The sequence below is a fragment of the Drosophila navojoa genome, chromosome 4 (assembly GCF_054131105.1).
Source record: "Drosophila navojoa isolate 15081-1374.11 chromosome 4, UAZ_NAV_1.0, whole genome shotgun sequence".
In the NCBI taxonomy this organism is placed as follows: domain Eukaryota; kingdom Metazoa; phylum Arthropoda; class Insecta; order Diptera; family Drosophilidae; genus Drosophila; species Drosophila navojoa.
Window position 1 is genome coordinate 13,726,391 of NC_142892.1, and position 24,195 is coordinate 13,750,585.

At 42.3% G+C, this 24,195-nt stretch overlaps 9 protein-coding genes across 10 annotated transcripts; 5 read left to right on the top strand and 4 right to left on the bottom strand.

The window, feature by feature from the left end:
* Positions 1-28: 28 nt before the first annotated feature.
* On the top strand, positions 29-6,877 carry LOC108651189 (pentatricopeptide repeat-containing protein 1, mitochondrial). Its single transcript, XM_018100675.3, has 3 exons — positions 29-2,011; positions 2,074-2,376; positions 6,746-6,877. The coding sequence occupies exons 1-2, from the start codon at positions 29-31 to the stop codon at positions 2,365-2,367; spliced, it is 2,277 nt and encodes a 758-aa protein (XP_017956164.1). The 3' UTR covers positions 2,368-2,376; positions 6,746-6,877.
* Positions 2,371-3,195, bottom strand: Tcs5 (TP53 regulating kinase). Its single transcript, XM_018100702.3, has one exon. The coding sequence runs from the start codon at positions 3,097-3,099 to the stop codon at positions 2,425-2,427; it is 675 nt and encodes a 224-aa protein (XP_017956191.1). The 5' UTR covers positions 3,100-3,195; the 3' UTR covers positions 2,371-2,424.
* CHMP2B (Charged multivesicular body protein 2b) lies at positions 3,328-5,421 on the top strand. Its single transcript, XM_089259729.1, has one exon. It carries the CDS (start codon positions 3,328-3,330, stop codon positions 3,964-3,966), a length of 639 nt encoding a protein of 212 aa, XP_089115855.1. The 3' UTR covers positions 3,967-5,421.
* On the bottom strand, positions 4,094-5,207 carry Dhrs4 (Dehydrogenase/reductase 4). The gene is made up of 3 exons (XM_018100700.3): positions 4,927-5,207; positions 4,461-4,863; positions 4,094-4,404 (listed from the first exon to the last, which is right to left on the bottom strand). The coding sequence occupies exons 1-3, from the start codon at positions 5,205-5,207 to the stop codon at positions 4,099-4,101; spliced, it is 990 nt and encodes a 329-aa protein (XP_017956189.1). The 3' UTR covers positions 4,094-4,098.
* Gdap1 (ganglioside induced differentiation associated protein 1) lies at positions 5,758-8,082 on the top strand. 2 transcript variants are annotated; one of them, XM_018100699.3, is made up of 5 exons: positions 5,765-6,173; positions 6,746-6,938; positions 7,001-7,183; positions 7,254-7,721; positions 7,802-8,082. In XM_018100699.3, exons 1-5 carry the CDS (start codon positions 6,051-6,053, stop codon positions 7,813-7,815), a joined length of 981 nt encoding a protein of 326 aa, XP_017956188.1. In that variant the 5' UTR covers positions 5,765-6,050; the 3' UTR covers positions 7,816-8,082. The 2 variants fall into 2 exon arrangements, with proteins under 2 accessions (XP_017956187.1, XP_017956188.1); XM_018100698.3 differs by having other exon boundaries at positions 5,758-6,173; positions 7,254-8,082.
* On the bottom strand, positions 7,768-9,460 carry Fitm (acyl-coenzyme A diphosphatase Fitm). The gene is made up of 2 exons (XM_018100696.3): positions 8,944-9,460; positions 7,768-8,879 (listed from the first exon to the last, which is right to left on the bottom strand). The coding sequence occupies exons 1-2, from the start codon at positions 9,458-9,460 to the stop codon at positions 8,125-8,127; spliced, it is 1,272 nt and encodes a 423-aa protein (XP_017956185.1). The 3' UTR covers positions 7,768-8,124.
* Positions 9,461-9,819: 359 nt separating this feature from the next.
* On the top strand, positions 9,820-13,728 carry AlaRS-m (alanine--tRNA ligase, mitochondrial). Its single transcript, XM_018100673.3, has 12 exons — positions 9,820-10,132; positions 10,196-10,369; positions 10,422-10,567; positions 10,625-10,834; positions 10,897-11,041; positions 11,107-11,246; positions 11,306-12,279; positions 12,338-12,494; positions 12,556-12,841; positions 12,901-13,121; positions 13,174-13,375; positions 13,431-13,728. Exons 1-12 carry the CDS (start codon positions 9,965-9,967, stop codon positions 13,635-13,637), a joined length of 3,030 nt encoding a protein of 1,009 aa, XP_017956162.1. The 5' UTR covers positions 9,820-9,964; the 3' UTR covers positions 13,638-13,728.
* Positions 13,725-16,335, bottom strand: Gen (XPG-like endonuclease). The gene is made up of 5 exons (XM_018100676.3): positions 16,043-16,335; positions 15,667-15,982; positions 15,322-15,611; positions 15,098-15,265; positions 13,725-15,042 (listed from the first exon to the last, which is right to left on the bottom strand). The coding sequence occupies exons 1-5, from the start codon at positions 16,198-16,200 to the stop codon at positions 13,725-13,727; spliced, it is 2,250 nt and encodes a 749-aa protein (XP_017956165.1). The 5' UTR covers positions 16,201-16,335.
* Positions 16,336-16,361: 26 nt separating this feature from the next.
* Srp54k (signal recognition particle 54k) lies at positions 16,362-18,507 on the top strand. The gene is made up of 2 exons (XM_018100695.3): positions 16,362-17,432; positions 17,492-18,507. The coding sequence occupies exons 1-2, from the start codon at positions 16,515-16,517 to the stop codon at positions 18,098-18,100; spliced, it is 1,527 nt and encodes a 508-aa protein (XP_017956184.1). The 5' UTR covers positions 16,362-16,514; the 3' UTR covers positions 18,101-18,507.
* Positions 18,508-24,195: the final 5,688 nt, after the last annotated feature.

The following is a 24,195-nucleotide window of genomic DNA, read 5'->3' on the forward strand; positions in this document are numbered from 1 at the left end:
GCCATTCACATGCAACGTAGGCGAGTGAATGACAATGCTTGTTCTTCCACTCAGCAAGAAACGTTCAGCGGCATGCACATTTAAAAAACTTAACAATTTACATAAGATTCAGAGAAAATTACCGTACTTAAAAATGGCATTGCGTTTTTTCAGTTTAACGCTGAGACCGCATATATGCCGCATACAGCAAGGTACACCGAAGCATGGCTTACAGCTAAAGAACATACTTGATTTGCAATCGAGACTCCCAGTTTTGCAGGGGGAACAAATCAGTTTACTACACGTGCGTATTACGGATCAGGATGCCGGCTTGCAGACGAAAAGAGAAGCAAACAGGCCGACAAACCCATTTCTAGATACAATTTTAGATGAGGACCCAAGAAGGCAGATGCCTGAGCGCGCTCACCGAAACAATTTCAAAAGCTCTAATCATTTCGAAAAGAAGACAGAGAATCAAGAAAATGTGGAGCAAAAGCAACAAAAGGAAACGGTGACAAATTTCGGAGATCCAGATACATTTGGCGATGCCAAGTTCAGTAGTACACAAGCAGAAGATCCCGGTGACGCGAAGGAAGAAGAGTTTATTAGCAGACCCACGCGGCACTCACGAAAACTGCGAACCAAAGAATACGCACGCATGATAAAGGAGCACTTGAATGCTCATCGTATTAATGATGCCATTGCTGTGCTGGAGGTGCGCATGCTGCGGGAGGACCGTGTGAAGCCAGAGAATTATATTTACAATTTGCTAATCAGTGGGTGCGCCAAGGCGGGCTATACTCGGAAAGCATTCCGTCTATACACCAAAATGCGTCAACGTGGACTGAAAGTCACTGGTGGAACCTACACTTCCCTCTTCAATGCATGTGCCAATGCACCCAGTCAAATTGATGGCTTGAGCAAGGCGAGGCAGCTGCGCGAGAACATGTTGGAGAAGGGCTACGAGCCAAACTTGAAGAACTACCATGCCATGATCAAGGCGTATGGTCGTTGCGGCGACATCGAGACTGCATACATGTTAGCTGATGAGATGCTCGATCGTCAGCTACCGTTGAACGCGGAGAGCTTCAACTTCCTACTACAAGCCTGTGCGAGCGATGAGAAAAACGGCTTTCGACATGCCTTGCTCACCTGGCACAAGATGCTCCAGCGTGGTATAAGTCCAGATTACTACAGCTTCAGTAATATGCTACGCTGCGTCCGGGATTGTGGTTTTGGAGATTTAGAATCCATGCAACTGGTGCTGGAGCAAATCGCCCCAGGTGTAGCCAGCGGTGAACTGCCAGCAGGAGATGAAAAGCAGCTGGAATCGACTCCTGCTGATAGCTTATCTATTGCACCCAGATCCGGAGAAGTCAATCAGCTGGAATTGTCAACTCCACCCACCGAACAACTAGAGCTGCCTAATCTGCTGCTGCCACGCCCACAACTAGGTAGTTTAGTTTCCTTGGCTGAAGTGACACGTCCACATGAACGTTTTCTGCTCTTGGGCGGCATTACTGGCTATTTGGAGCTGATGAAAGTGCACAACGTAACGCCAAATATTGAATTCTTCACCACCATGTTGGAGGTTGTTCCACCTACCAATGCAGCAGAGAAACAAGTGCTAAGCTTCGTGCGCAAGATTGGACTCAAAGCGGACATTGACTTCTTCAATATACTTATCAAGAAGCGTTCGATGCGCTTTGATTATGAGAGCGCCCGCGAAGTCCTGAGTATGATACGTACAGCAGGCTTGAAGCCGGACATTGTGACCTATGGCGTTCTAGCACTTGGTTGTCGCACGCAGGAGCAGGCGCGTGAGCTGCTACAGCAAATGCAGGCAGCGGGTATACGTATGAATATGCCCATACTGGGTGCTATGTTGCGACAAGGCTGTGCACAGAAATCATTTGCGTACATCAACGAAATCATGCAGCTGTGTTTAGAGGAGGGCATAAAACCAAACGAACAATTTTTGCGTCATTTGCACAACTTTCACAGAGGCTGTGCGAGAGCTATAGATGCTAGGGTAATTTTTTGACGGATATTAATGGAGCCAGAGTATATGTAATCCATATTTTCTATTCACAGCATCCTTCAACGAAAACTGAAGGCTATAAGAAGGGGCACTCCAAATTCTGTGATAAATACCGCCTGTTTTACGAGGAGCTTGGCCTAACCGGCTTGAAGCTGGAAGACGCTATTGCCAAGCTGAAACCACGTGCCTACGAACAATACACGGAAGACTCCGTCACTGGGCAGGAGCCAGCGAAGCACGAGCAAGTGAAACGGAAAACCAAGCTACGCAAATATATTAAGAAAATCAAAATTAATGAGCTGCAGGATGGACCACAGCTGTCTGATCCAGTAAAAAGAATAGAATAGTCATTCAATGTAAGTTTAACAATTTATTATTTAAGTATTCGTTGAATATAGATGATGTTAACCAATCATTGTGCGTTTGCGTCCGCGTGCACGCACTTCCTCAAACTTGGCCAACACGGCTTCCTCATCCTTGCCGCACTCCTTTCGATATGCTGCCAGGATATAGTCGAATAGATAAGGTTGCTCGCTATGTGTGCTCAAGAGAGCTCGCTCCAGCACATAGAGATCTACGCCCTTATCTTCCGTAGCCTGATTATAATGACTCAATCCAAAATCTATGAAAATGACATCATAGCCAGTCGCTTTTGGATTGATTAGAATATTTGATGTGGTGAGGTCGCCATGTATTATATTGTTGGCATGCATTTTGCCAATGATGCCGCCAATCTGTGTACACAGCTCCTCCAGCAGCGGTTTCGCCTGCTCTTCGGCTGACTCGGCGACTGTTTTCTGTATAAATTGTTTTGCTGTCTTGGCGCTGCCAAAGTACTCCATATACAGTTTGTGTGTATTCAAATCAGAGTGGAGAATACGCGGTGCAAGGATACCAGCAGCCAGGCAACGGCCAGCTGCCTTCACCTCGGCCTTCATGCGTTGCCGCGTAATTTGTGTGTCCAAATCTGGATGACGATATTTTTTGACAAACCGCTCCTTTATCAAACACGATTCACCTTTGAATTCGCCAAGGTATAGACGACCCTCAGCGCCTTGTTTCAGTATTTCTAATGCCATGCTTAAGGTATAAAAATAAAATAACACCGGTAAACACAATCACAATTGGCAGCGGCCGAAATTGATTGCCATTCGCAAATATTTTAGTCATTCACAGGGCAGCGCTGACAGCTGACAAAGAATCAGCTGATTCTGTTTTGATATTTACACGCACCAAACACCAGGTTCAATAGTGATTCATCTTTTGAAAATTCCTGCCCGTCCGGCCATAAAAATTATAGAATAATAATGTTTAACAATATATTTGGGAAAAAGCCCACAGTAAAGGAGCAACAACGTGAAAATGATCGCAGCCTGCGCAAAGCGACACGCGACATAGAGCGTGAGCGCCGAAAACTGGAAGAGGAGGAAAAGAAACTGGAGGCTGAGATCAAACGCAATGCAGCAGCTGGAAACAATGATGCATGCCGTATTCTGGCTAAGCAATTGATCGAAATTCGTAAACAAAAATCTCGCAGCTATGCCGCTGCTGGCAAAATTCAATCAATAGGCTACCAAAATAAAAACATGGGCGCAAACATAGCCTTGGGCGAGGCAATGGGTACCACAGCCAAGACTATGGCCACCATGAACAAGGTGATGCGCCCAGAGGCAATAGCGGGCACAGTGCGTGACTTCCAACAGGCGAATATGCGCATGGAGATGACAGACGAAATGATTAATGACACGTTAGATGATATGCTGAACGAGTCCGGTGATGAGGAGGAATCCAATGAGGTGGTAAACAAGGTGCTCGATGAAATTGGCATCGAAATCTCTGGAAAGATGGCCAGCATACCAGCTGCAGGGTCTGGCGAGTTCGAAACTAGCGGAAAACGCACCGAAAAAGACATTGCAGACCAGTTGGCCAAGCTGAGGTCTTCCTAGATATGCCTAGCTATAAAATGTGAACTTTTCTGTGCTTAATTCCTCCCACCACTATATTGGAAGTTTTTTGTACACATATTTGTTATTCATAGTTCATAAGACAGAAATATAAGTATATACATATGCATCACACTAAAGTCGAGCACTCATACCACCAGAGGCAACGATTGACTCGCCTGTTATATACCCAGCATCCTCAGAGACAAGAAAAGAGACAACTCCAGCCATTTCCTCGCTGGTGCCTAAACGACCCATTGGAATTTTGCTAAGCGCAGCTTCATTAGCAGCTTCGTTCTCGTAGAGCGCTTTCGAGAACTTTGTACGGATGATACCAGGTGCCAAGCAATTGACACGAATTCCCTCAGGTGCCAAATCCTTGGCCGCTGCCTTAGTCAGGCCAATCAACGCCGTCTTGCTCACAGAGTATGCGCCTAGCAGCTGTAGATAAGGTCGCAAATGAAAATAGGGTCTTGTTATATTAATATTGCACTGACCTCAAATGCGTCGTAGCCAGCGATGGATGAAACAAAGACGATGCTGGAGCCCTTTTCTCGTCGCAGATAAGGCAGTGCCTCTTTCGCTAACAGATAAGAGCTCTTCACATTCACATCGAAGATCTTGTCCCACACTTTCTCATCGCATTCCAACACGCCGCCAACGGCAGGATTAGTAGCAGCATTGCTAACCAAAATGTTTAGCTTGCCATATTTGCTGATGGTCTCCTCGAAGAGCTGCTTGCGATCTTGCGCTTCGCTCACGTGGCACTTGAGTCCATGCACATTAAGATTCAGTTTGCGCAGCTCGGCAAGGGCATTGTCCACATTCTTTTGCTTGCGGCTGCTGATGACCACCGCAGCGCCATCCTCAGCCAAGCGCTTGGCAATTGCAAAGCCAATGCTAGAAAATAATATAATATATGCAAATATAAATATATTAAAGTCTAATATCATTGGAGCTTACCCATCTGTGGAGGCGGTAACTACTGCAACTTTTCCTGCTAAGCGCTTCATTCTGTTGACGTTTGTACTTTGACTGGCACTGCCGCTGTATAACCGTTTGTGGCAAAGATTGTGGCTAACGAGTTTGTTAATATTGTTATTGTTGCTATTATGTTGATTAAGATTTCTAATCGATGTTGCGTTTTGCGAGCTATTTTGGACTTTGCCTCCAGACAAAACGGAGGCAGCGGTCAAATTGAGCTTTGGCGCCCTATTGGCCAATTGCTTTCCAAGATGCAACATATTTTTAGAAAATTTTCTAATCTGATGTGAGTTGACACTGTGTGCGAAATTGATTTTCCGCACTTTAGTTATTTTCAGCGATTCCTATACGATCAAGACAAGCAGTTCCAGTTGGAACTTGTTTTGTTTATTGCGGCTGTTGCCATTCACCACGAAATCGAAAGCTTTTTTGAGCGCGCTTTTTGAATTGCAGCTGTAATTAAATTGCGTATTTTCATTTTGCTAATAATAATATCTGAAATTACTCCTGTCCATTCACCGAAGCGGTATTTCATTTTTTGCATATGTGGATATCTTATGAAATACCGTAATATATACCAAAAAGTATGCACACCAAAGGGTGTTTGGTTCGTGGACCTCAATTTTTAGATAAGAAATGTTGAAATGAAAAACTTGACAACTTAAATAAACACTGTCCGCACGCATTATATATGATCTCGATTTCGTAACAAGATAAATAAAGATAAATACGAAGAGGGGAGTACTACCGTCACACTGAAAGTGAATAAGAATCGTTGACGAATAATCCACCAGCCACCACAACATCTCAAATCATATTCAGAAATAAACGCAACAACAAATGTAAATGTTTACTCTCAGCTGAAAGTGCAAATTGATAGGTGGACAGAGCGGCTTTAGTTGTTGTTTCATTACGCTACTCCATACCCAGTCCCACTCGCAAAGCGTACTTTCGGCAGTTTAGTCGCTCCGTGTTGCTCCTATTGTTCAAGCCGCTTTTTACCAGAGCTCGGGAACTTAGTCAACGGCACGCGGTTAACGGTTTTCGTTTTCGCATAGCATGTGATATAACCAAATATTTCGAATTCACAAGATTAGCAAAAGATGAATAGCCAAGCAAATGAAATAGCACCTGCAGAGCCCGCACCACAGGATTTCAAGGCACCTGTGTTTAACGATAACAAACTCGTGCTCTACTTCCACCCATACAACTTCTACTCGCAAAAAGTTAGTTAACAATTGAAGTCATGTGATTTTCGAAAGAAAGAAAAATTCATTTATTACGTTACAGAGCACGCAATTGGTGTGCTTCAAATTGTGAAGGCCGTCTATCAAATGGCGCGAAATTACAAAACTAATCGTAGTAATTGTCTTTATTACACACTGCTATATGTGTACACACATGGAGCTATGACTAGGTTGGAGTTCTCCACAAACTCTCCCACTCATCCCCCTGCTCAGTTAAAAGTGCAATCGTGCTTGACGGGGGCGTATGAATAATATCTAATTTAAGATCGGCTTCACTCTCAGCACAAATAGCTTTTAATTGATTCGGCTTTTTATTCTCTTTCCGTTTTGATAGTATAAATAAATAATATTATTTAACGTTGATACAGGTGCTAATGAAGTATATGAAATAATGCTGAGAGTTAAATAAACAAATATGATAGAAAAGTTTAAGTACAAGAAAATAATTATAAAGCCTATAGTTATTATATATACACATTTATATTCGATATATTTTATTCATAGACTTGCGGTCAACCGAAATAATTAAATATTTCTCGTTTTATTTATAGGTTTTGCTGGTGCTGTATGAGAAAAACATTGACTTCACACCCTACGTCGTCGACTTGTGCAATGGCGAACAGTATTCCAGTTGGTTCCTAAATCTAAATCCCAAAGGCGATGTGCCTGTGCTGCAGGATGGCGCCTTTATCATACCCAACTCGCCGCAGATTATCAACTATGTGGAGTCGAAGTTTAGAGGAGGTAACTGATTTATTACAGGGTATATTGGTATAGTTATTGTAAACAAACAATACTCCTTGCAGAGCATCATCCCACCCTGAAGCCATATATGCCATATTCGCTGGAATATGATAGGATGAGCACATTTGAACGCGCCTTTACACGCCTACCAGTGGGCGCACTTAGTCTGGGCTCCTTTATCCACGACGACCTTAAGCTGTCGCCCAAGGCTCCCTTCATTGGGCCCGTGCGGCAATCCTGCCTGAGTGAGCAGTATAAATGTGCAAAAGAGCTGTGTCTATTTAATAATTTCTTTGGTGTCTCACTATCTCGCAGAGAACAATGATAAGGTCATGGACATGCTGCGTCGATCCATGGATGAGACAAACTCGAACATCTGTTTAAGTGCACTGAAGCAGAAGCTAGATATTCAGGTGCGTCGCAGAAATCTTGTTGCCTCACGTACAGACTTTCAGCGTGTGCTGGATGCCGTTCGCAACGTGTTGCTCTTCGTTGAGCAGGAACTCTCAAAGCAAGCGCCACGAAAGGAGTGGCTCACGGGCGACGAGCTCACCCTGGCAGACGTCAGCCTGGGTCTGCTGCTGCAGCGGCTCTATCAGCTAGGCTTCGAGAACTATTATTGGGGCTACGGCAAGCTGCCGCTGGTAGAGGGTTTCTTTTTGCGGTTCAAGCAACGGCCCTCGTACCACAAACTGATGCCCAGCAGCAATTTCGAGATTTTGAAAGAGATGTGGAGCATGACGCCTTCCAATTACAAGTTGGGAGCTACCGCCGGTTTCTTGGGTATGGCCATGTTCGCAGCCTTTGCGCATAAGTAGGCGGCAAGCTGTTTGTTAACAATCGTTTTATTGTTATTGTTAAAGTTGGGCACATATAAACACAAACAAAAGAACGCTTAAGTCTACGTGGTAACAATGCAAGCAAGATGCGGAAGGCAGAAACAGTGAATGAGAGATGAGTGAGAGAGCGGATCGTCGAGACCCCAATGAGCTATGAACAGCGCACCACGGTAATGTGCGAGCCTCAAAATTACTGATATTATTGTACAATCGTGTTTATAAAATTCATTTGGTATTAAGTTCTATTTGGTACAAAAGATTTCGCTAGCCACTACCGGTTAAAATGACTCCCCTATCCAATATAATTCAATTCCTGTTTTCTGTAGCTGGGTCACATAAGCTTGGGTTTAGCTATCCACGCCCGCCTGCTGCTGTTCCCGTTTGAGCTTTTCCGTTTGCAGCAAACTGGCAGCTGCAGTAGCTGCCTTCGCATTGGTGAATAGTGGCATACCCATGAAAGTGGGTATCTGCTGCTGCTGCTGCGTCGGCTGACTGCTCAGTCTGCTGGCTGACCACTGACCACTTCCATTGGGGTTTGCTTTCTGTCCACTGGCAGACGACTGGCTGCTGCCAGCTGGCACGGAGGTGTGTAAATGCGTTGGCCGCCTTATGGGAAAGTTGTCGCGCTGGTAGTAGAAAAGACCATTGCCTGGAGCCTCGGGCAGCAGACCATTAGTTGGATACCAGAACCGATACGTGAAGTACCACGTCAGAATTGCAATAATCCCGCTGATGACTTTCTCGATCATGCGATGATAGTACAGCATGGTGCCCACCAACATTATGTCCCACAGCAGCTGCAGACCCGCCATACCAATAAACAAGGTGCGAATAATAGGCGTCAGTCGCGTGTATAGAAACTGTAGACTACGTATTTGGTCATCGTTCAGATTGCGCAAGGGATTGCTACTTGATTTCTCGGAGACACTGCGATTGTGTAGCTCATTGCGCAAATGCTCCTTGATCGTCTCCCACTTTATGATGGGTCGCGCCTCCTCTATCAGCACCAGACTTGAGTGAATCAGAATAAACGCATGGCCAGAGATGTCAAAGCCCTGCCATAAATGGCCGGCTTTCAGGCAGCTGGATTTGCTCTGGAAGCCTACAAGCAATAAAATCTCTGTATTAATTTGTGTAATCTGTATATATGTATATATTAGACCTACCTTTGGTAGTGCAGCGACCATACGAGGTTTCTACAATATTGAAGAGCTTTGTCCAGAAGAACCAGAAGAACGTTGCTATCACAATACGTGGAAAGTGATGCCTCAGCATGCGCTTCATGTCACCGCAGGTAATCGTGTAGGCGGAAAGCACCGCAAAGGGTACTGCAAATAGGAGGGTCCAGCCCCAACCAACTTTGACGAAATACAAGTTGAATAGGTTGTCAGAGCGTGCAAAATATGTCTTGGGAAATGGCAAGAAGTCGCCTATGAGCGAGATGATAAATAAACTTCCCAAATATAAAGCCACTTTCAGGTCCGTATTGAAGAATATTGTCTTTTTGCAGAGATGTATCACTCCCATAACCAAAATTTCACGTATGCTGGTGGGCGCAGCAGTTGGCCGAGTGCCCCGCGCTTCAGCTCGAGTTATATCGGGACCACCAGGTCGAAAGTTCATATTGGAACTGCTAGGCTGACCAGATCCAGCAGTTGGTCGTAGAGGACGCCGTTTTGACATGTTGACGCCCAAATCTGGTTTACTACGTTCCGGTAGATTATATTTGCACTTTGGGAAGCTATTTTATACTACGCCGTCTTATTGTTGCCGTTTTTGGTTATGGTAATATGTTAGGCCAAAAGTGAAAGCGGATTTGAAACGAAAGTGTCAAAGTTCAAATTTCATTATACTTAATACGCTATAATTTAGTTGCGTCGATGAGTCCAAAGTGTTATAGGTATTTTATTGAATTTTTCATATTATTTTCACATAGCACGAGAATATTTTTGTTGTTGCCTTATTCTTGTTCGTTGCATATTTTAGTCAAAATATGCAGCTGTTGCTTCAGCCAAAAAATAGAACACAAGTCCCTTGCGTTAACAAGCGAATGTCAACACGTTCACATGCGAACTTCAATTCTGATCAGCTGTGTGCGATTGTGATCTGATTGGGTTGTTTAATTACCGGCTCAGCTGCTGGGTCCACATTGCTCTCGCATGTAATTAAGACTGCAATTAATTTGGCATGTACAACTCGGCCAAAAAGCTACAGCGTGTGCTCACAGCACGCGAGATTCGGAAAACATTCATCGATTACTTTACGGTCAACCATGAACACAAATTTGTGCGCTCCAGTCCCGTGGTGCCCTTCTGTGATCCCACCGTCGCATTCGTCAATGCAGGCATGAACCAGGTGATCACTAAGCATTATTAATTTGATTAATCTATTGTGCGCTAATAAGACACCCTGCATTAGTTCAAGTCCATTTTTTTGGGCACAGCTGAAGCACCGTACAAACGCGTCGTGAATTCGCAGAAATGTGTACGAGTCGGTGGCAAGCACAATGACTTATCGGTTGTGGGTCAGGATGGATACCATCACACGTTCTTCGAGATGCTAGGCAACTGGTCCTTTGGTGATTACTTCAAGGTAAATACTATTACATCTATATGTGGGCATTGCTCTTATAAATTTCTTGCAGCGGGAAGCTTGTGCAATGGCATTGGAGCTGCTGCGCGGCCCCTACAACATTGATCCTTCGCGTTTGTATGTCACCTACTTTGCGGGCGATGAGCTGCTTGGCATACCAGCCGACATGGAGTGCTTCGAAATTTGGCGGAGTTTGGGGTAAGAGATCATTAGTTACATAATGCTTAATAAAATTAATCACTTTTTACCAAACAGATTTCCTTCTGCACGCATCTTGCCCTTCGGCTGCAAGGACAACTTTTGGGAAATGGGCACAACTGGTCCGTGTGGACCGTGCACTGAAATACACATAGATCACAGACCTGGTGATGGTCCAGCTAGTATTGAGCAGCGCGCTAAGCTAGTGAATGCTGGACGTCCAGACCTCACAGAGCTTTGGAATTTGGTGTTTATACAGTACAATCGGTTAGTGGCAAAGTCAGTGCAATGAGAAATTTAATATTTTATTGAATACCTGATATGTGTAGCAATGCAGATGGCAGTATAACACAACTGCCCGCTCAGCACGTGGACACGGGTATGGGTTTCGAGCGATTAGCTGCGCTGCTACAGAACAAATCCTCCAATTACGACACCGATCTCTTCACACCGTTATTTGATGCCATACATAGTGTGAGTTTACACCGATTTACTGGAACGATTAGCAAAGTGAAATCTAGCCTTTGTTTCATAATTAGCTTTCCAAGGCACCCGTGTATGCCGGCAGCTTTCCCGATGATCAGAACGCCGCGTTACTTGACACAAGCTATAGAATACTTGCCGATCATGCACGCATGGTGACAGCTTGCTTGGCCGATGGCATGTTGCCGGATCAAAAGTTAGTTGGAAGTGAAACAGAATTAACTTCTTTCATAACTGAATATTTTCTATACACAGCCAAAAATTGCGTCGCGTGTTACGAAAGGCGCTCAGTATCTCGGAGCAGGTGTTTGCACATGATAAACTTCTGTCACAGCTGGTGCCTATTGTAGTCGAGACGCTCGGCGAGGCTTACCCTGAAATGTCGAACAAGCAGCAGGCTGTCATCGAGTTGATTGCCCACGAGCAGGAGGTGTACAAAAATCTGCGTGAGAGCTCATCTAAGGCTTTTGCCGAGGTGCTAACTGAGTTTCCCAAACTGGATGACATTGATCTAATGGAATGCCCTGGTTTTGTTCCTGCCTATCGAGAATTTCAAGTGCAACGCTCAAATTTTTCAAACAATACGATACCCGGTGAATTCCTATATAAGCTAACGGACACCTATGGGCTGACCGAGGAGAGTTTCCTGAAGCTAGCTGAGCTGGAGAACATGAACTGTGATTTGGATCGTTATCGTGCCGAATTGGCGCTGGCCAAACTAAGAACCAAGGAACCACAGAATAACCGTGGCAACTTCGATCTGGTCCTTCAGCAGCGCATCGCAGATGCACAAGCGCAGCTCACCAAGCGACTGCCATCCACTGACAACAGTTACAAGTATATATACAGCTATGATGAAGAAAATGAAACCTACGCGATCCCGATCTTGAAAAGTAGTGTGCTGGGCATTCTGCAAGACGACTCGGAAGTGTCACGCATTCGCCCAGAAGCGTCGCTCAATACGCTCTCAATTGTCACAGCTGCAAGTAATTTCTATTTCGAATCTGGTGGTCAACAATCGGATCTTGGTAGGCTGATAGTGCACAACAAGCAGAAGCCAGAGGAGCCTCATCAGTTGGAAGTGGTTGACGTAAAGCATCTCAATGAGTGTGTGGTGCATGTTTGCCGCCTGACCACACCCAGCGACGACTTCGATCTGGCCGTTGGGGATGAGGTGCAGCTCGAGGTAGATGCCAAGCATCGTCAGCTGAATGCGTGCCACCACACGGGTAGGTATTAAATATGAGCAGGAAAAATGATTGTTTAAATTAATGCCCCTCTTAATAGCCACCCATCTGCTGAATGCCGCCATACGATCTCTCTTCAATAAGGTGACATATCAGGTTTCCAGCGCAGTAAGCAGTGAGCAGTGCAAGTTGGAGCTAGGCCTCTTGGGCAAGCGCATAAGCAAAGCCGATGTGCAGCACATTGAGGATCTGATCAAGTGAGTAACGCTCTACATATATTTCACACTTCTATGCAACTAATACACCTTTCGTATAAAGCCGCGCAATCTGCTCAGCCACGCCCGTCCAAGTACATCAGCTCAGCGCAGCCGATGTGCTGCAGCAGAACGATATCACTATGGTGCCCGGAGAAGTTTACCCTGAGCAAGGGCTGCGTCTGATTCATGTGCAATGTCCAGAGCTAAATCTGAGCTCTAAGGAACTGTGCTGCGGTACTCATGTGACCAACACCAAGGAGATGTCCTGCTTCTGCATTGTCAATCTCAAGCAAACCAATAGAGCTCGCTATGCCTTTACAGCTGTAGCTGGACAGGCTGCAGAGAATGTAAGCTGTCGAACTCTTCTGTCCAACTTCTCAAACTAATATTTTCTCTTCTCGTATAGGTTCTAAAAACAGCAGCACTGCTTCGTCATCGTGTGGACGTGTTGGAAAATCAGTTTCAAACAGACAAGCTAACAAACGCCACGGAAACCGAACTGCAGACCATACGCCACAACATTCTGCACTCGGACATAAAGCTGCCCTATGCTTTCAAGATGGACACGCTCGATCGCATCAATGAAATGCTACGTAGACTTAAGGAGACATCGCGCACAACCCTTAAGTAGGTGTACCGAATTACTATTTCAGGCACTAACTAATGTCTCGTTTTACAGAGAATTTGTGGAAGTGGAAATGCGAAATTTACTACTCGAAAAGCCACTTGATACGCATCCCTACATCCTACACTTTATAAGCAGCTCGGCACTGGTTGAGGAGATTCCCCTGCAACGTGCCACGAAATTATGCACAGATCGTCCCATTCTGGTTGTAAGCATGTGTGATAACATAGTCAAAGCGCGCTGCTGTGTGCCGCAGGTAAATCCAGTCATTTTATTCTTATATAACTTATCGACTTATCCTATCTTTTCAGAACTGCATCAGCAAGCAATTTAATGCTTCGCTTTGGCTGCAATCCTTTGCAGAAACTTTTAATGGCCAAGTGGCTGCGCCTAAAGGTCAGAATCCTGAAGTCGTCTGCAACATGAAAGGCCGTAAAGTTAACACACAATTCGAGGAGCAATTGGAGCAAGCGATGCGCAATGCTCAACTCTATGCCAAACGTTATTTGGAATTCTAATTTGCCCCAGAACAAACGCAAGCTTTAAGTTTGCTCTTGTTAGCGAGAATATATTGCAGACTATTAGATGTACATAAAGTGAAAAACTTAATCGCTGTCACTGATTACCACCAAATCCTCTTCCGAGTCCTTCAAACTTGACTCCATCAACTGCTCGAAAGCATCGGCACCTTCAACACTTTGATTAAAGAAGTAACTGACATTTGCTGTTGGCTTGATAGACGGCAGTTGCTTGGACTTGTTCGCAGTGGACAGGCGATGCTGCTGCTTGAAACGTTCCACGGGTGTCTTGACCAGGTGTGGCACTTTCTTTAGATCGCCCTTGACCAACAGATCAAAGCTGTCATCTAATGAGTAGCGCTTGGCAGATGGCATACTCTCAGTCCTCATGGAGATATCGCGGCGCTTTTGAACTAGCAAGTCTACATCATCTATCAGTAAGCTTTGTTGGTGTGACACATCATGCTTGTCCAAGCTCAGTTGCGCTAAACGAAGGCTTAAATCCTCCGCTAACGGTTCATAGTGGAGCTGGTATCCGTCGTGCTTGGTCACAGCAGGCACTGCTTGCGGATTGGAAACAATACCATTGATAATGTCGGACATATCAAATTCGGCGTCGCTCTCCAAATCAGAGGGCAAGTGCTTGTTAAGAGGCGTGGAGCATTGGTTCGCCAGCTGACGAGAGGACTTAATAGGTGTATTCTCTTTCTGTTTGAGGAAGTGCTGCATTGTTTTTTGCCCATTCGCTGTTGGATTAGTAGTCATCTTCTTTTTTCCACGCTTGGGTTTTGTGATAATCTCTGCTGTTGTGGCTGCCAAATCCGACAGATTCTCAAGTGCACTGAGCGGCGGATCTGAATTAACTTTCTTCTTACGCGTTGCTGTCTTTTTGGGTGGCTTCTCCTTGGATTTGATAAAGGCAGCTACCATATCTGGATAGGTAGCCTGCAACATGTCCAATGGCTCAACAGTGTAGTAAAGTTCCTCCATGCCCTTTGGATGATCCAGTTTGAATTCTTCAATTTGATCATGCGGTATAAGTCCTTTGAAGCAGCCACTAGTGTCCTCCCAACGCAACTCAAGACTGGCGATTCCCTTCACTGTGCGCTTCTTGATAATCTCCTGCGGCTGGACCAGTGCAAGGGCTTCCTTTGGCTGCTGCACTTGCCAGCGAGTGAGCAAAGGAAAAAACTTTTGAAAGCAGTAGATTTCTGGCCACTGCAAAAGATGTCCAATCTGTTTGATAAATTTCACGATATTGGGCTGCCGCCAGTCCAGCACCAAATTGGGAAGTTTTGCGGGCTCAGTAAGGAATTCCGATATGATCTCTTCATTAGGAAAGTCTACATCCAGCAGAGCCTTTTTACGCAATGTCAGTTCCGCCTTGATAGACAGCCGTTGTTCTCTGAGGAGTATAATATAATATTAGGTTTAGGCACACAGCTAACCAGCTTACTTACTTCCATAGGGTTTCATCACAGCCGCGATGTGTGCGACAGACGCCGCATCCGCTTTTTGTATGGCTTTGTGTGCGTCCAATATGACCGCAATTGCTACAAATGGATTTGTCGTCCACGCGCAACTCCAGTGCATTATATTTATCAGTCTCGGAACGCCAATTGCGTAATCTGAACAGGAAACTTTTGAAAAAGTGATATGGAAATGATACTGGAAAATGATTTACTTATCCAATATATCGGATTCTTTGTACTTGTTAAAGAGCTTAAGTACGCCATCCTTTCCTATGCCGCCTATGCCATCGGGGCAATAATCGCAGCCGCAAAGCAAGGCCATGACAATAACTTTATTCTGCCCGAAATCCATGTGATTGCAAATCTCTTGCATATCATAAATATCTACTGCGCCACCAGCTGCAGCTTGAGCGCCCTGAGTGGACACGGAGAAGTTTCGGTAGACACGCACCGCACCGTACGCAAAGCAGTCGGAGTCCTGGCTTATAACACCATCCACTAACTTAGGTAATTACGTATTATTCATTTAACCATGTAAAGTAAGCAACTGAACTCACGCCATGCTTGTTAAGAAATGCACAATACGCTTCAGCTTCTCCCGGACCCTGAACGCATTGTATGCCCATAGACAGCAGTAGATTCTCGCACTGTTTGAGTACATGGTTAAAACGAGTGCGTCCTTTGTCGTTTTTGGCTACCGCTTGTGTGGGCATCGCTGCATCTTTGTCCTTATCCTTGGGTCGCGCACCACGAAATTGCAGCTCATTGCGTTTAGCTATTACCTGACTCTTAAGCTTGGGCGCGACTCCTTCCAATACAAATACGGGCGTTACCTGTTCCCAAATAAGGTAACACGTACGAAAGAAGAGATTCCTGTGGAAGGCCTGCAGTAAATGAATACATACATATATAAATCATTTTTCCAGAACTTACTTTAAATGATGCCGCGGATGCACAAAATAATCAACTACATTAAGACTTTCGCACACCCATCCAGCCAGATCTATGGCAACCTTCTTGCCGCGTAGTTCGCATATTGGTTTGCGATCTGCATAAGGTGTTAAAATGCTCCATAATTCCTTCACGCCCATTTAATTACGAATTACAAACTGAGCGCCTTAATTTTAAAAGAAACCAACAGCACGACTGGCATTCACAGTAAACGCAAACAGCTGACTGGCAAATATTTGACATTCACACAAGCTCAGACTCATATTGTTTTGACATTTGCACATGTCCATTTGACTGTCAGTCTCAACTTCTTCTTTGTGTTCGACATTTGACGTGTCAGAGAAAATCAAAAGTTAACTCGTTTTCAATTCGCATGTTTTGTTTTGCATATAAGGCAACTAAATTAAAACGCACGCCGCTGCAATACAGTTAACGTATCACGTAATACGCCAAGATGGTTTTAGCAGATTTAGGACGAAAAATAACGACGGCGCTGCATTCGCTCAGCAAAGCCACCGTCATCAATGAGGAAGCCCTAAGTGCTATGCTGAAAGAGATATGCGCTGCGCTGCTAGAGGCCGATGTAAACATACGGCAGGTGAAGCAGCTGCGCGAGAATGTACGAGCAGTCATCGACTTTGATGAAATGGCCGGAGGGTTGAACAAACGCCGCATGATACAGTCCGCCGTGTTCAAGGAGCTCATCAAACTGGTGGATCCTGGTGTCAAGCCATATCTGCCAGTCAAAGGCAAGGCCAATGTGATCATGTTTGTGGGACTGCAGGGCTCCGGTAAAACAACCACATGTACTAAGCTAGCCTATCACTACCAGAAACGTAATTGGAAGTCGTGCCTCGTGTGCGCGGATACGTTCCGTGCAGGTGCCTACGATCAGATCAAGCAGAATGCGACCAAGGCGCGCATTCCATTCTATGGCAGCTACACAGAAATCGATCCTGTGGTCATAGCACAAGAAGGAGTGGACATGTTCAAGCGCGAAGGATTCGAAATGATTATTGTGGACACATCGGGCAGACATAAGCAGGAAGAGTCGCTGTTCGAGGAAATGTTGGCGGTAGCAAATGCGGTCAACCCGGACAATATCATTTTCGTAATGGATGCCACGATTGGACAGGCTTGCGAAGCTCAAGCGAAGGCCTTCAAAGAGAAAGTGGATATCGGTTCCGTGATTATCACAAAGTTGGACGGCCATGCTAAGGGTGGTGGTGCTCTCTCTGCTGTGGCTGCCACTCAGTCACCTATTATCTTTATTGGCACTGGCGAGCACATTGATGACTTGGAGCCCTTCAAAACGAAACCTTTTGTGAGCAAACTTCTGGGCATGGGTGACATTGAGGGACTGATAGACAAGGTAATTATAATACAACACGCTCCCCTACTATTTAACGAAGTATTACATGTGTTGAACAGGTGAATGAACTGAAACTAGACGGCAACGAAGAGTTGCTGGAGAAGATCAAGCATGGCCATTTCACCATACGCGACATGTACGAGCAGTTCCAGAATATCCTGAAAATGGGACCTTTCTCACAGATTATGAACATGATACCCGGTTTCTCACAAGACTTCATGACCAAGGGTGGCGAACAGGAGTCGATGGCGCGCATCAAGCGCATGATGACAATGATGGACAGTATGTCCGACAGTGAACTGGACAACCGTGACGGGGCGAAACTCTTCAGCAAGCAGCCTACACGTTGCACCCGTGTGGCACATGGCGCAGGAGTCATTGAGCGAGAGGTCAAGGAGCTGATAGCCCACTACACGAAATTTGCTGCAGTCGTTAAGAAAATGGGTGGCGTTAAGGGCCTCTTCAAACAAGGCGACATGACTAAAAATGTGAATCCCACGCAAATGGCCAAGCTTAATCAGCAGATGGCCAAGATGATTGATCCCCGCATGCTGCAGCAAATGGGTGGCGTTGGTGGCCTTCAAAATATGATGCGCCAGTTGCAACAGGGCGCGGCGGGTGGCCTAGGCGGACTGGGGAACCTGATGGGCGGCTTTGGTGGCAAGTGAAACAAAGCGGGAAAGGCCATCATATGTGTAAAGTTTTTTGTATGATTTTGTTTTTAAATAGTTCGGTTCTTAGCATTAATTTGTTAACGGTTTGCAAGCGCGACAATTTTCATCGTTTCCATGGCAACATCTTGTTTAACCAAATTCAATTACAATTATATGTGGCAATAGCGGTAAACAGTGAGTGAAATCGATGTAAAACAGTTAACACTTACAGTTAGCGGTCTTCATTTTTGTACGATTTATTCTGCGCTCTGCTCTCGCATGATCTTAAGCTAGGTTTTATTGTTTAAAAATAGCTTACGAACAATTAAAATTGCATGCATAAGAGTCTGTACGAAATGATATTAATAAAAACTAAATAGAAATCCACATAAATGCGGGTAACATTAAAAGCATACAATAAATTTGTTTATTCGTCGTTTTTCTTCAAAAATACAGTAGCGCCATCTATGGGTCGTGAACAACGCTAATCAAGGCTGCCAGATGTTTTGTTGATATGTTACTGCAATTGTTTATGGCTTTCTTAAAATATTTAATAATAATGGAAAACATGTATATTCGCAATGAAAATAATGGCTGACAATAATATTTCCGATAGCATACCACATAATTCAAATAAATTGATGATTCGCTAAGTAGCACAACCACCCGCCTGTCCCGCAGCAGCTGCGCTCGCACTGACGTCGCCCGATGGCAATGCCCTTCTCTAACACTGCCGTCGGTCTCGTCGTCACACACAACTACTACAAAAAACAACAAACGACCAGGCGAACAGAATCGCGAAAAAGCAGCGGCCACAACAAAAACGAGAGACCCAAACGAAATAACGGTAAGCAAGTACACAACAAGGCATACACGCGTGCGTGCGACTGTGTGTGTACGCGCGCTGTAGTTATTGTTGTTTACATTTCTTTGTCACAGCCAGAGAGAGTGAGTGCAAGAGGCGCTCTCACACACACTCACACAGGCACACGCATGCCGGTATTGATGTTGGCGCTTGTTCCGGTGTCAATGCCGGTCAGTGTTGCTTGCTGTTGAGCTATGAATGGGAAATATGCTGCAATAGCGGGCTAAATGAAAAGTGCAAAAAAAAAATATATATATATATATATATAAAAAAATATATATATAGAAATATACATATATAAAAAAAATAGTAATATATGTATGTATATATAAAATAGTAATTTATACATAATAATAAAAAATACTAACAATTTTTTATACTACTATTTATAATACCTGACTTGATAAAAGTTTCGCCAAATTTCCGCAATATATTTTCCCCCAAGTATTTCCTCCAAATATTTAATGCTTAGCTAAGCGATCACACTGCACGGCACGACTCACCCCCACCAGGCCTGGGCGACTGAAGATTTGCTACAGCTACTGCCCTTTATATAGGGAGAGTTTAACTCAAGCACTTAGTTACGCTCAAATGCTGGGCCCGACACCAATGGGAACACTCTCTGCTGTTGCGAGTGTTCGTACTTCGGTTTACTCTCTACAGCTTCGGTTTACTCTCTATTGCTCTTACTTCGTGTTACTCAAAAATAAATGCAAACTGTGATGATCTTTTGCTATTTTTAGTTACTCTTTGTCCCTTTCGTTTGTTGGGCAGACAGACAAAGAGAAGGACTCTTATATACACAGAGAGACACACCATAGGCTAAACCACTCTCAAATAGGCTAGACCTGCCTAAAATTAGCTAAACTGACAACACTGATGATGGCTCACAGCAGCCAGTTTTGCGTTTGTATAAAAATACCTACAGACTATGCATGTGCGTACACATACATATTTACAAACAAATCAGTGTATGTGTGTGCGTGTGTATAGATGACTGGCTGTTATATGCTAGCTTTATAGGGTAGTGGGAGCTTTGATGGCGGAAAATGCGATTGCTGTCATAAAAACGTCTATTAAGCTGTCGAGTTTTGACACTCATAAAACCATCAAACAAGTCAAACGAACAGGTTCGCAGCAAAACTTGTAGGCTGAATTGCTGTCAACATTTTTCGGTTCATCCTTACGGCTTTGTGCGCATACAAACACACACACACAGATACATACATACACATATATATAAATGTGTGTGGATGTGCCATAGGCTTTTCATATTTTGTGCCCCCCCCCCACTGTTGCGTATTTTAGGGGAAGTTCCGGCCAGCGCAGATATTACGGGTCCAGTCTAAAAGGCTTGGAGCTGTGTGTGAACTTGTTGCCTGCGGCCATTTGCCCGCACTTTGCAGACCTCCGTTGTTAAGGGTGTCTCAGCAGCCACCCCCAAAGCATGATATTGATCCACCAACAAGCTGAAGAAGCCCATTCTTTTCCAGCACATAAACCCGCTTTAAAGTAAAAACATCAATAGCGTTTGTTTTCTTACAGAAAATCAATTTGTTTTTTATTGATTCAGAAAAAGTTCAGTTTCTTTTTTTTTTTTTTTGTATTTTTTTTACTTTTTTAAATTTTTTTTTGGATGACAGCATTTGCTCTTTAGTGTTTTTAAAGAGACATTTTTACTTTGTATGTTCTTCATGTTTTTTGTTTTTATTCTTTTGCTATTTTCTGTTTAATGCTTTTCTGCACCTGCTTGCTGCACCTGCGCTCAATGTTTCCTCGTTCTTTCATTTTTTTCTTTACTTACAATTAGATTTAATTTTTTTTTTCAACTAGTCTTACTTTTCTTAAGCGAAATAAGCACAAAAGCTGCAAAATGTTTTGCTTAAACTAATTTTTTTTTTTTTTTAATTTTTCATTTAATATTTTTTTTGCGTTTTCATTTTTTTGTCATTTAAACTTTACCTCCTTAGCTCCAATTTATTTTTTTAATGTATGATTTTTTGCATTAAAGTTTTTAGCGCACAAAAAGTACGCATTATAAATTTGAAAGTTTTAGCAAAGTTGTTTGCATCGTTTGCTTATCATCTCAATCTTTGTCTTTATTTTTGTTGTCTGCCTTTTCTAGTGTTTAAATACAATTCTTTTCCATATGCATGTAAAAAATGCTTTCAAGCGTCACATTGATGCAAAAAATAATACCTTAAAAAATACACAGAGATTCGAAAGGGGTTATCATTTTTTTGTTTTTTCTTCTATATATACTTTTTTTTTGTGGAGAGTTACAAAGAGAGGAGATATAGTTAGCTTCACGTTTTATCGTTTTACAAGAGAAATGAATAAAGTTCTTTAAAAGACTTTGATTTAAAACTTAAAAATAGCAACAAGCGAAATTTACATTTTACTTTGCGCACGGCTGAGCGCTGATCATTTCTTCATCTTAACTCGTTTTTGTTTTGTTTATTTTCTTCTTTTTCTTCTTTTTTTTAGTTTTTCTATCATCTTTTCATCTAAGTTTAATTAGCTGCTTCTCTGCGCGAGCCTTTTTTGTTTTGTTTTAATGTTTACTTTCAAGTTTTACTTAGAACTACATTTTTACGCTTTTGTCGTCGTGTTTGCTTTTTAAATTTAATGAGCTTGTTTCTTGACCTTTCACTACGATGTTGTTGTTGTTGTTGTTTTTACCTTTATTTGCCTGCATTTTTATCATTTATTAGATCTCTGCCTCTTGATTCTTTCTTTATATGCATTTGTTTAATGTTTTTCTCTCTTTTCTCATTTCATTGTATTTTGTTTCTTTTTTTTTTTTTGTTTTTTTGGTTTTGTCAAAAAAGTTTCAAAAAAATATATATATATTCATCATTTCCTTAAATTGGCTTAATTAAAAAATGTTTTTTTCTTCTTTTCTTCTTCTTCTCATATTTATTCTTTTCTATTTTCCATTTTCACTTTCCCGCCGACTTAGCTAAGACTAAGTTGTTCTTGTTGCCCTCTGTTTAAAACACAATTCAATTCATTTATAATTGTTACTGGAAACTAGTTTGGAGTTAGATCAATTAAGCTTATTCTCCTTAACTTATATATAGCAAACATTTAACTATAAACAAGGTCCAGGGAGTAGGGGATATAACAAAATATATATATATGTGAGAAACAATGAAGCAAATGATGTCAAACAGAAAACTTAAATGAAAAACAGTTAAATTTTTGTTTTTTATTTATTTATTTATTTTTTTTTTTGGTTTTTAAGTTTTTTATTCAAAGTTTTTTGTTGTTGTTTAGTTTTCAATTTTACGCACTAGACATTTCGCTTTAAAAATTACTTTCAACACATTCTTCAAGTTCAAATTCAAATTCAATTTTCAATTTCTTTTTGTCACTTTCACTCTTCAAATTGTGAGAGCAACAGGCAAAATTTTAAATGATTTCTTCTTCTCCTTCGTGTTGTTTTACGACAAATAATAAATTAACTACTTAAAATTAGTTAAAAAACTAAAGTAAAACGCATTAAATTAAAACAAAATACAGACGCAAAACAAACAAGTTTTTTTTTCATAAAGTTTGGTTTTTTTTTTGTCAGAAATAGAATAAAAAATTGTAATTAAAAAAAATATATATGTATTCGTAATAAACTTCTCTGCTGCTTGCCAATTAGACGATCGGTCTGTGAATCGATTCTATATGCAAAATTAAAACTAATCCGAACGTGACGACCCTTCGTTTCCCAACACTGTTTACGCCTCTCTAACTACACAAAAACTACAAATTTCTATTCCTCTCGTCTCGTTTCATTCGTCAGCGTCCGCATCGTCTTCCTCTTCACGCTAATCAACTAATTACTACCAATTAAAAATCATATTTACTACATCAGCTACACTTCACTTCTGCTGCTGGCTCCTCATTTCCTTTCTTTTCTCTTCTTCTTCTTCTTGCTCTGCTTGTTATCCTTAATCAACGCAACGCTCTTGTCAAATCTATACTTAGCTCAGCTAAACTTAAACTCTAGTGCTTTGATCTTAGTTACTAAGTTGTTGTTGCTGTTGTCTCTCCTACTAGTTCTACTCCTACTCCTACTCCTACTCTTAATCCTTAGCCACAATCGTCTTCTTTTATGTTTACTTCTTTCTTTTATAATCATCTACAACATGTGTTTTATGCTTTTGCGGGGAACTTTGTAGTCTGCCCCGTTAACTTGGCTTAAAGTACGGCTTTCTAAACTCTCGCAGCTAAGATTCCTTTTCTCTTTACTTTCGTCTACTTCCATTCTTCCTGTTCTCACAATCTTCTATTCGTTTAAAAATAACCTAAATTTTAATGTTTTTTTATCTGCCTAAAAACAGCGCAAAAATGTTTGCAAAATGAAGAAAACTTCAAAAATAAATATTATAAAATTGAACGAAATAAAAGAAAATTGCACATTGTGTAGAAATACATAAACTAAAAGTAGGGGCTGTCGAGGGGCGGATGTGTGTGTGTATTTGTGTGGGTTTGAGAGAAGACAATTGTGAGACATATGGAAAACTTAAAAACAAAACTCTTGACATTTCTCTTGTATTTGTGATTCTTGTTTATCCAGTTGCTGTTGATTGGATTTCCCTATTTGCAGTGGCGTCTTGTTCTTTCATTTATTAAAATATTCAAAAAAAAATTGCTTAGTTCTTGCCCTTGCTCTTGGAATGTTTATGCAAAATATTTCTTTGCCCCATTTGCTGTCCTCTTTCCGTTGATCTTTGCTTTGCTTTACTTTGACGCTTGCTACTATAGTGTGTCTGTGTGTGTGTGTGTGTGTGTCTGTCTGTGTGATGTTTGTAAATCCTGCATTTTCATTTGAATTCAATTGGTTTTCTTTTATTGTTTCATTTTCCATTTTGGTATTCAGTCTAAAGCAAATTACATATTGTACAAATTAAATAGAAAGAGAGAGTATATAAATCATATCTATGATAGTTGTTGTTGTTGTTGTGTTTTTTTTTTATATGATAGGAAAACATGCACTGCACTTTTTGTTTTGGTTTAGGCTTAGGAAGACTTTTGGCGTTGTGTTTTCATTTTGTATTTATATATATATATATAATTCTATATAGATTGTTAGCATATAGGCAATCCATATAATGCCAAATCATATATGTAACATAGTTAACATACATACATATGAAAAATCAAAGACTTTGCTCAGGAATGTTTGTGTGTATATGTGTATGTGTGTGTGCGTGAACAATGAAAAGTTAAATCCCTGCTGGAAACTTGC

What these genes read in the sequence shown, in the direction of transcription:
- Fitm (XM_018100696.3), bottom strand. Translation starts at nt 9,460, where the DNA reads ATGTCAAAACGGCGTCCTCTACGACCAACTGCTGGATCTGGTCAGCCT. An exon ending in TGGTCGCTGCACTACCAAAG is followed by an intron (nt 8,880 to 8,943) that starts GTAGGTCTAATA and finishes TATTGCTTGTAG; the next exon opens with GCTTCCAGAGCAAATCCAGC.
- Srp54k (XM_018100695.3), top strand. Translation starts at nt 16,515, where the DNA reads ATGGTTTTAGCAGATTTAGGACGAAAAATAACGACGGCGCTGCATTCG. An exon ending in TTGAGGGACTGATAGACAAG is followed by an intron (nt 17,433 to 17,491) that starts GTAATTATAATA and finishes TGTGTTGAACAG; the next exon opens with GTGAATGAACTGAAACTAGA.
- AlaRS-m (XM_018100673.3), top strand. Translation starts at nt 9,965, where the DNA reads ATGTACAACTCGGCCAAAAAGCTACAGCGTGTGCTCACAGCACGCGAG. An exon ending in ACATCGCGCACAACCCTTAA is followed by an intron (nt 13,122 to 13,173) that starts GTAGGTGTACCG and finishes CTCGTTTTACAG; the next exon opens with AGAATTTGTGGAAGTGGAAA. An exon ending in CGCGCTGCTGTGTGCCGCAG is followed by an intron (nt 13,376 to 13,430) that starts GTAAATCCAGTC and finishes CTATCTTTTCAG; the next exon opens with AACTGCATCAGCAAGCAATT.
- Tcs5 (XM_018100702.3), bottom strand. Translation starts at nt 3,099, where the DNA reads ATGGCATTAGAAATACTGAAACAAGGCGCTGAGGGTCGTCTATACCTT.
- Dhrs4 (XM_018100700.3), bottom strand. Translation starts at nt 5,207, where the DNA reads ATGTTGCATCTTGGAAAGCAATTGGCCAATAGGGCGCCAAAGCTCAAT. An exon ending in GTTACCGCCTCCACAGATGG is followed by an intron (nt 4,864 to 4,926) that starts GTAAGCTCCAAT and finishes ATTATTTTCTAG; the next exon opens with CATTGGCTTTGCAATTGCCA. An exon ending in CTGGCTACGACGCATTTGAG is followed by an intron (nt 4,405 to 4,460) that starts GTCAGTGCAATA and finishes CCTTATCTACAG; the next exon opens with CTGCTAGGCGCATACTCTGT.
- LOC108651189 (XM_018100675.3), top strand. Translation starts at nt 29, where the DNA reads ATGACAATGCTTGTTCTTCCACTCAGCAAGAAACGTTCAGCGGCATGC. An exon ending in CGAGAGCTATAGATGCTAGG is followed by an intron (nt 2,012 to 2,073) that starts GTAATTTTTTGA and finishes TTCTATTCACAG; the next exon opens with CATCCTTCAACGAAAACTGA.
- Gen (XM_018100676.3), bottom strand. Translation starts at nt 16,200, where the DNA reads ATGGGCGTGAAGGAATTATGGAGCATTTTAACACCTTATGCAGATCGC. An exon ending in CATCCGCGGCATCATTTAAA is followed by an intron (nt 15,983 to 16,042) that starts GTAAGTTCTGGA and finishes GGCCTTCCACAG; the next exon opens with GAATCTCTTCTTTCGTACGT. An exon ending in CATTTCTTAACAAGCATGGC is followed by an intron (nt 15,612 to 15,666) that starts GTGAGTTCAGTT and finishes TAATTACCTAAG; the next exon opens with TTAGTGGATGGTGTTATAAG.
- Gdap1 (XM_018100698.3), top strand. Translation starts at nt 6,051, where the DNA reads ATGAATAGCCAAGCAAATGAAATAGCACCTGCAGAGCCCGCACCACAG. An exon ending in ACAACTTCTACTCGCAAAAA is followed by an intron (nt 6,174 to 6,745) that starts GTTAGTTAACAA and finishes TTTTATTTATAG; the next exon opens with GTTTTGCTGGTGCTGTATGA. An exon ending in GGAGTCGAAGTTTAGAGGAG is followed by an intron (nt 6,939 to 7,000) that starts GTAACTGATTTA and finishes TACTCCTTGCAG; the next exon opens with AGCATCATCCCACCCTGAAG.
- CHMP2B (XM_089259729.1), top strand. Translation starts at nt 3,328, where the DNA reads ATGTTTAACAATATATTTGGGAAAAAGCCCACAGTAAAGGAGCAACAA.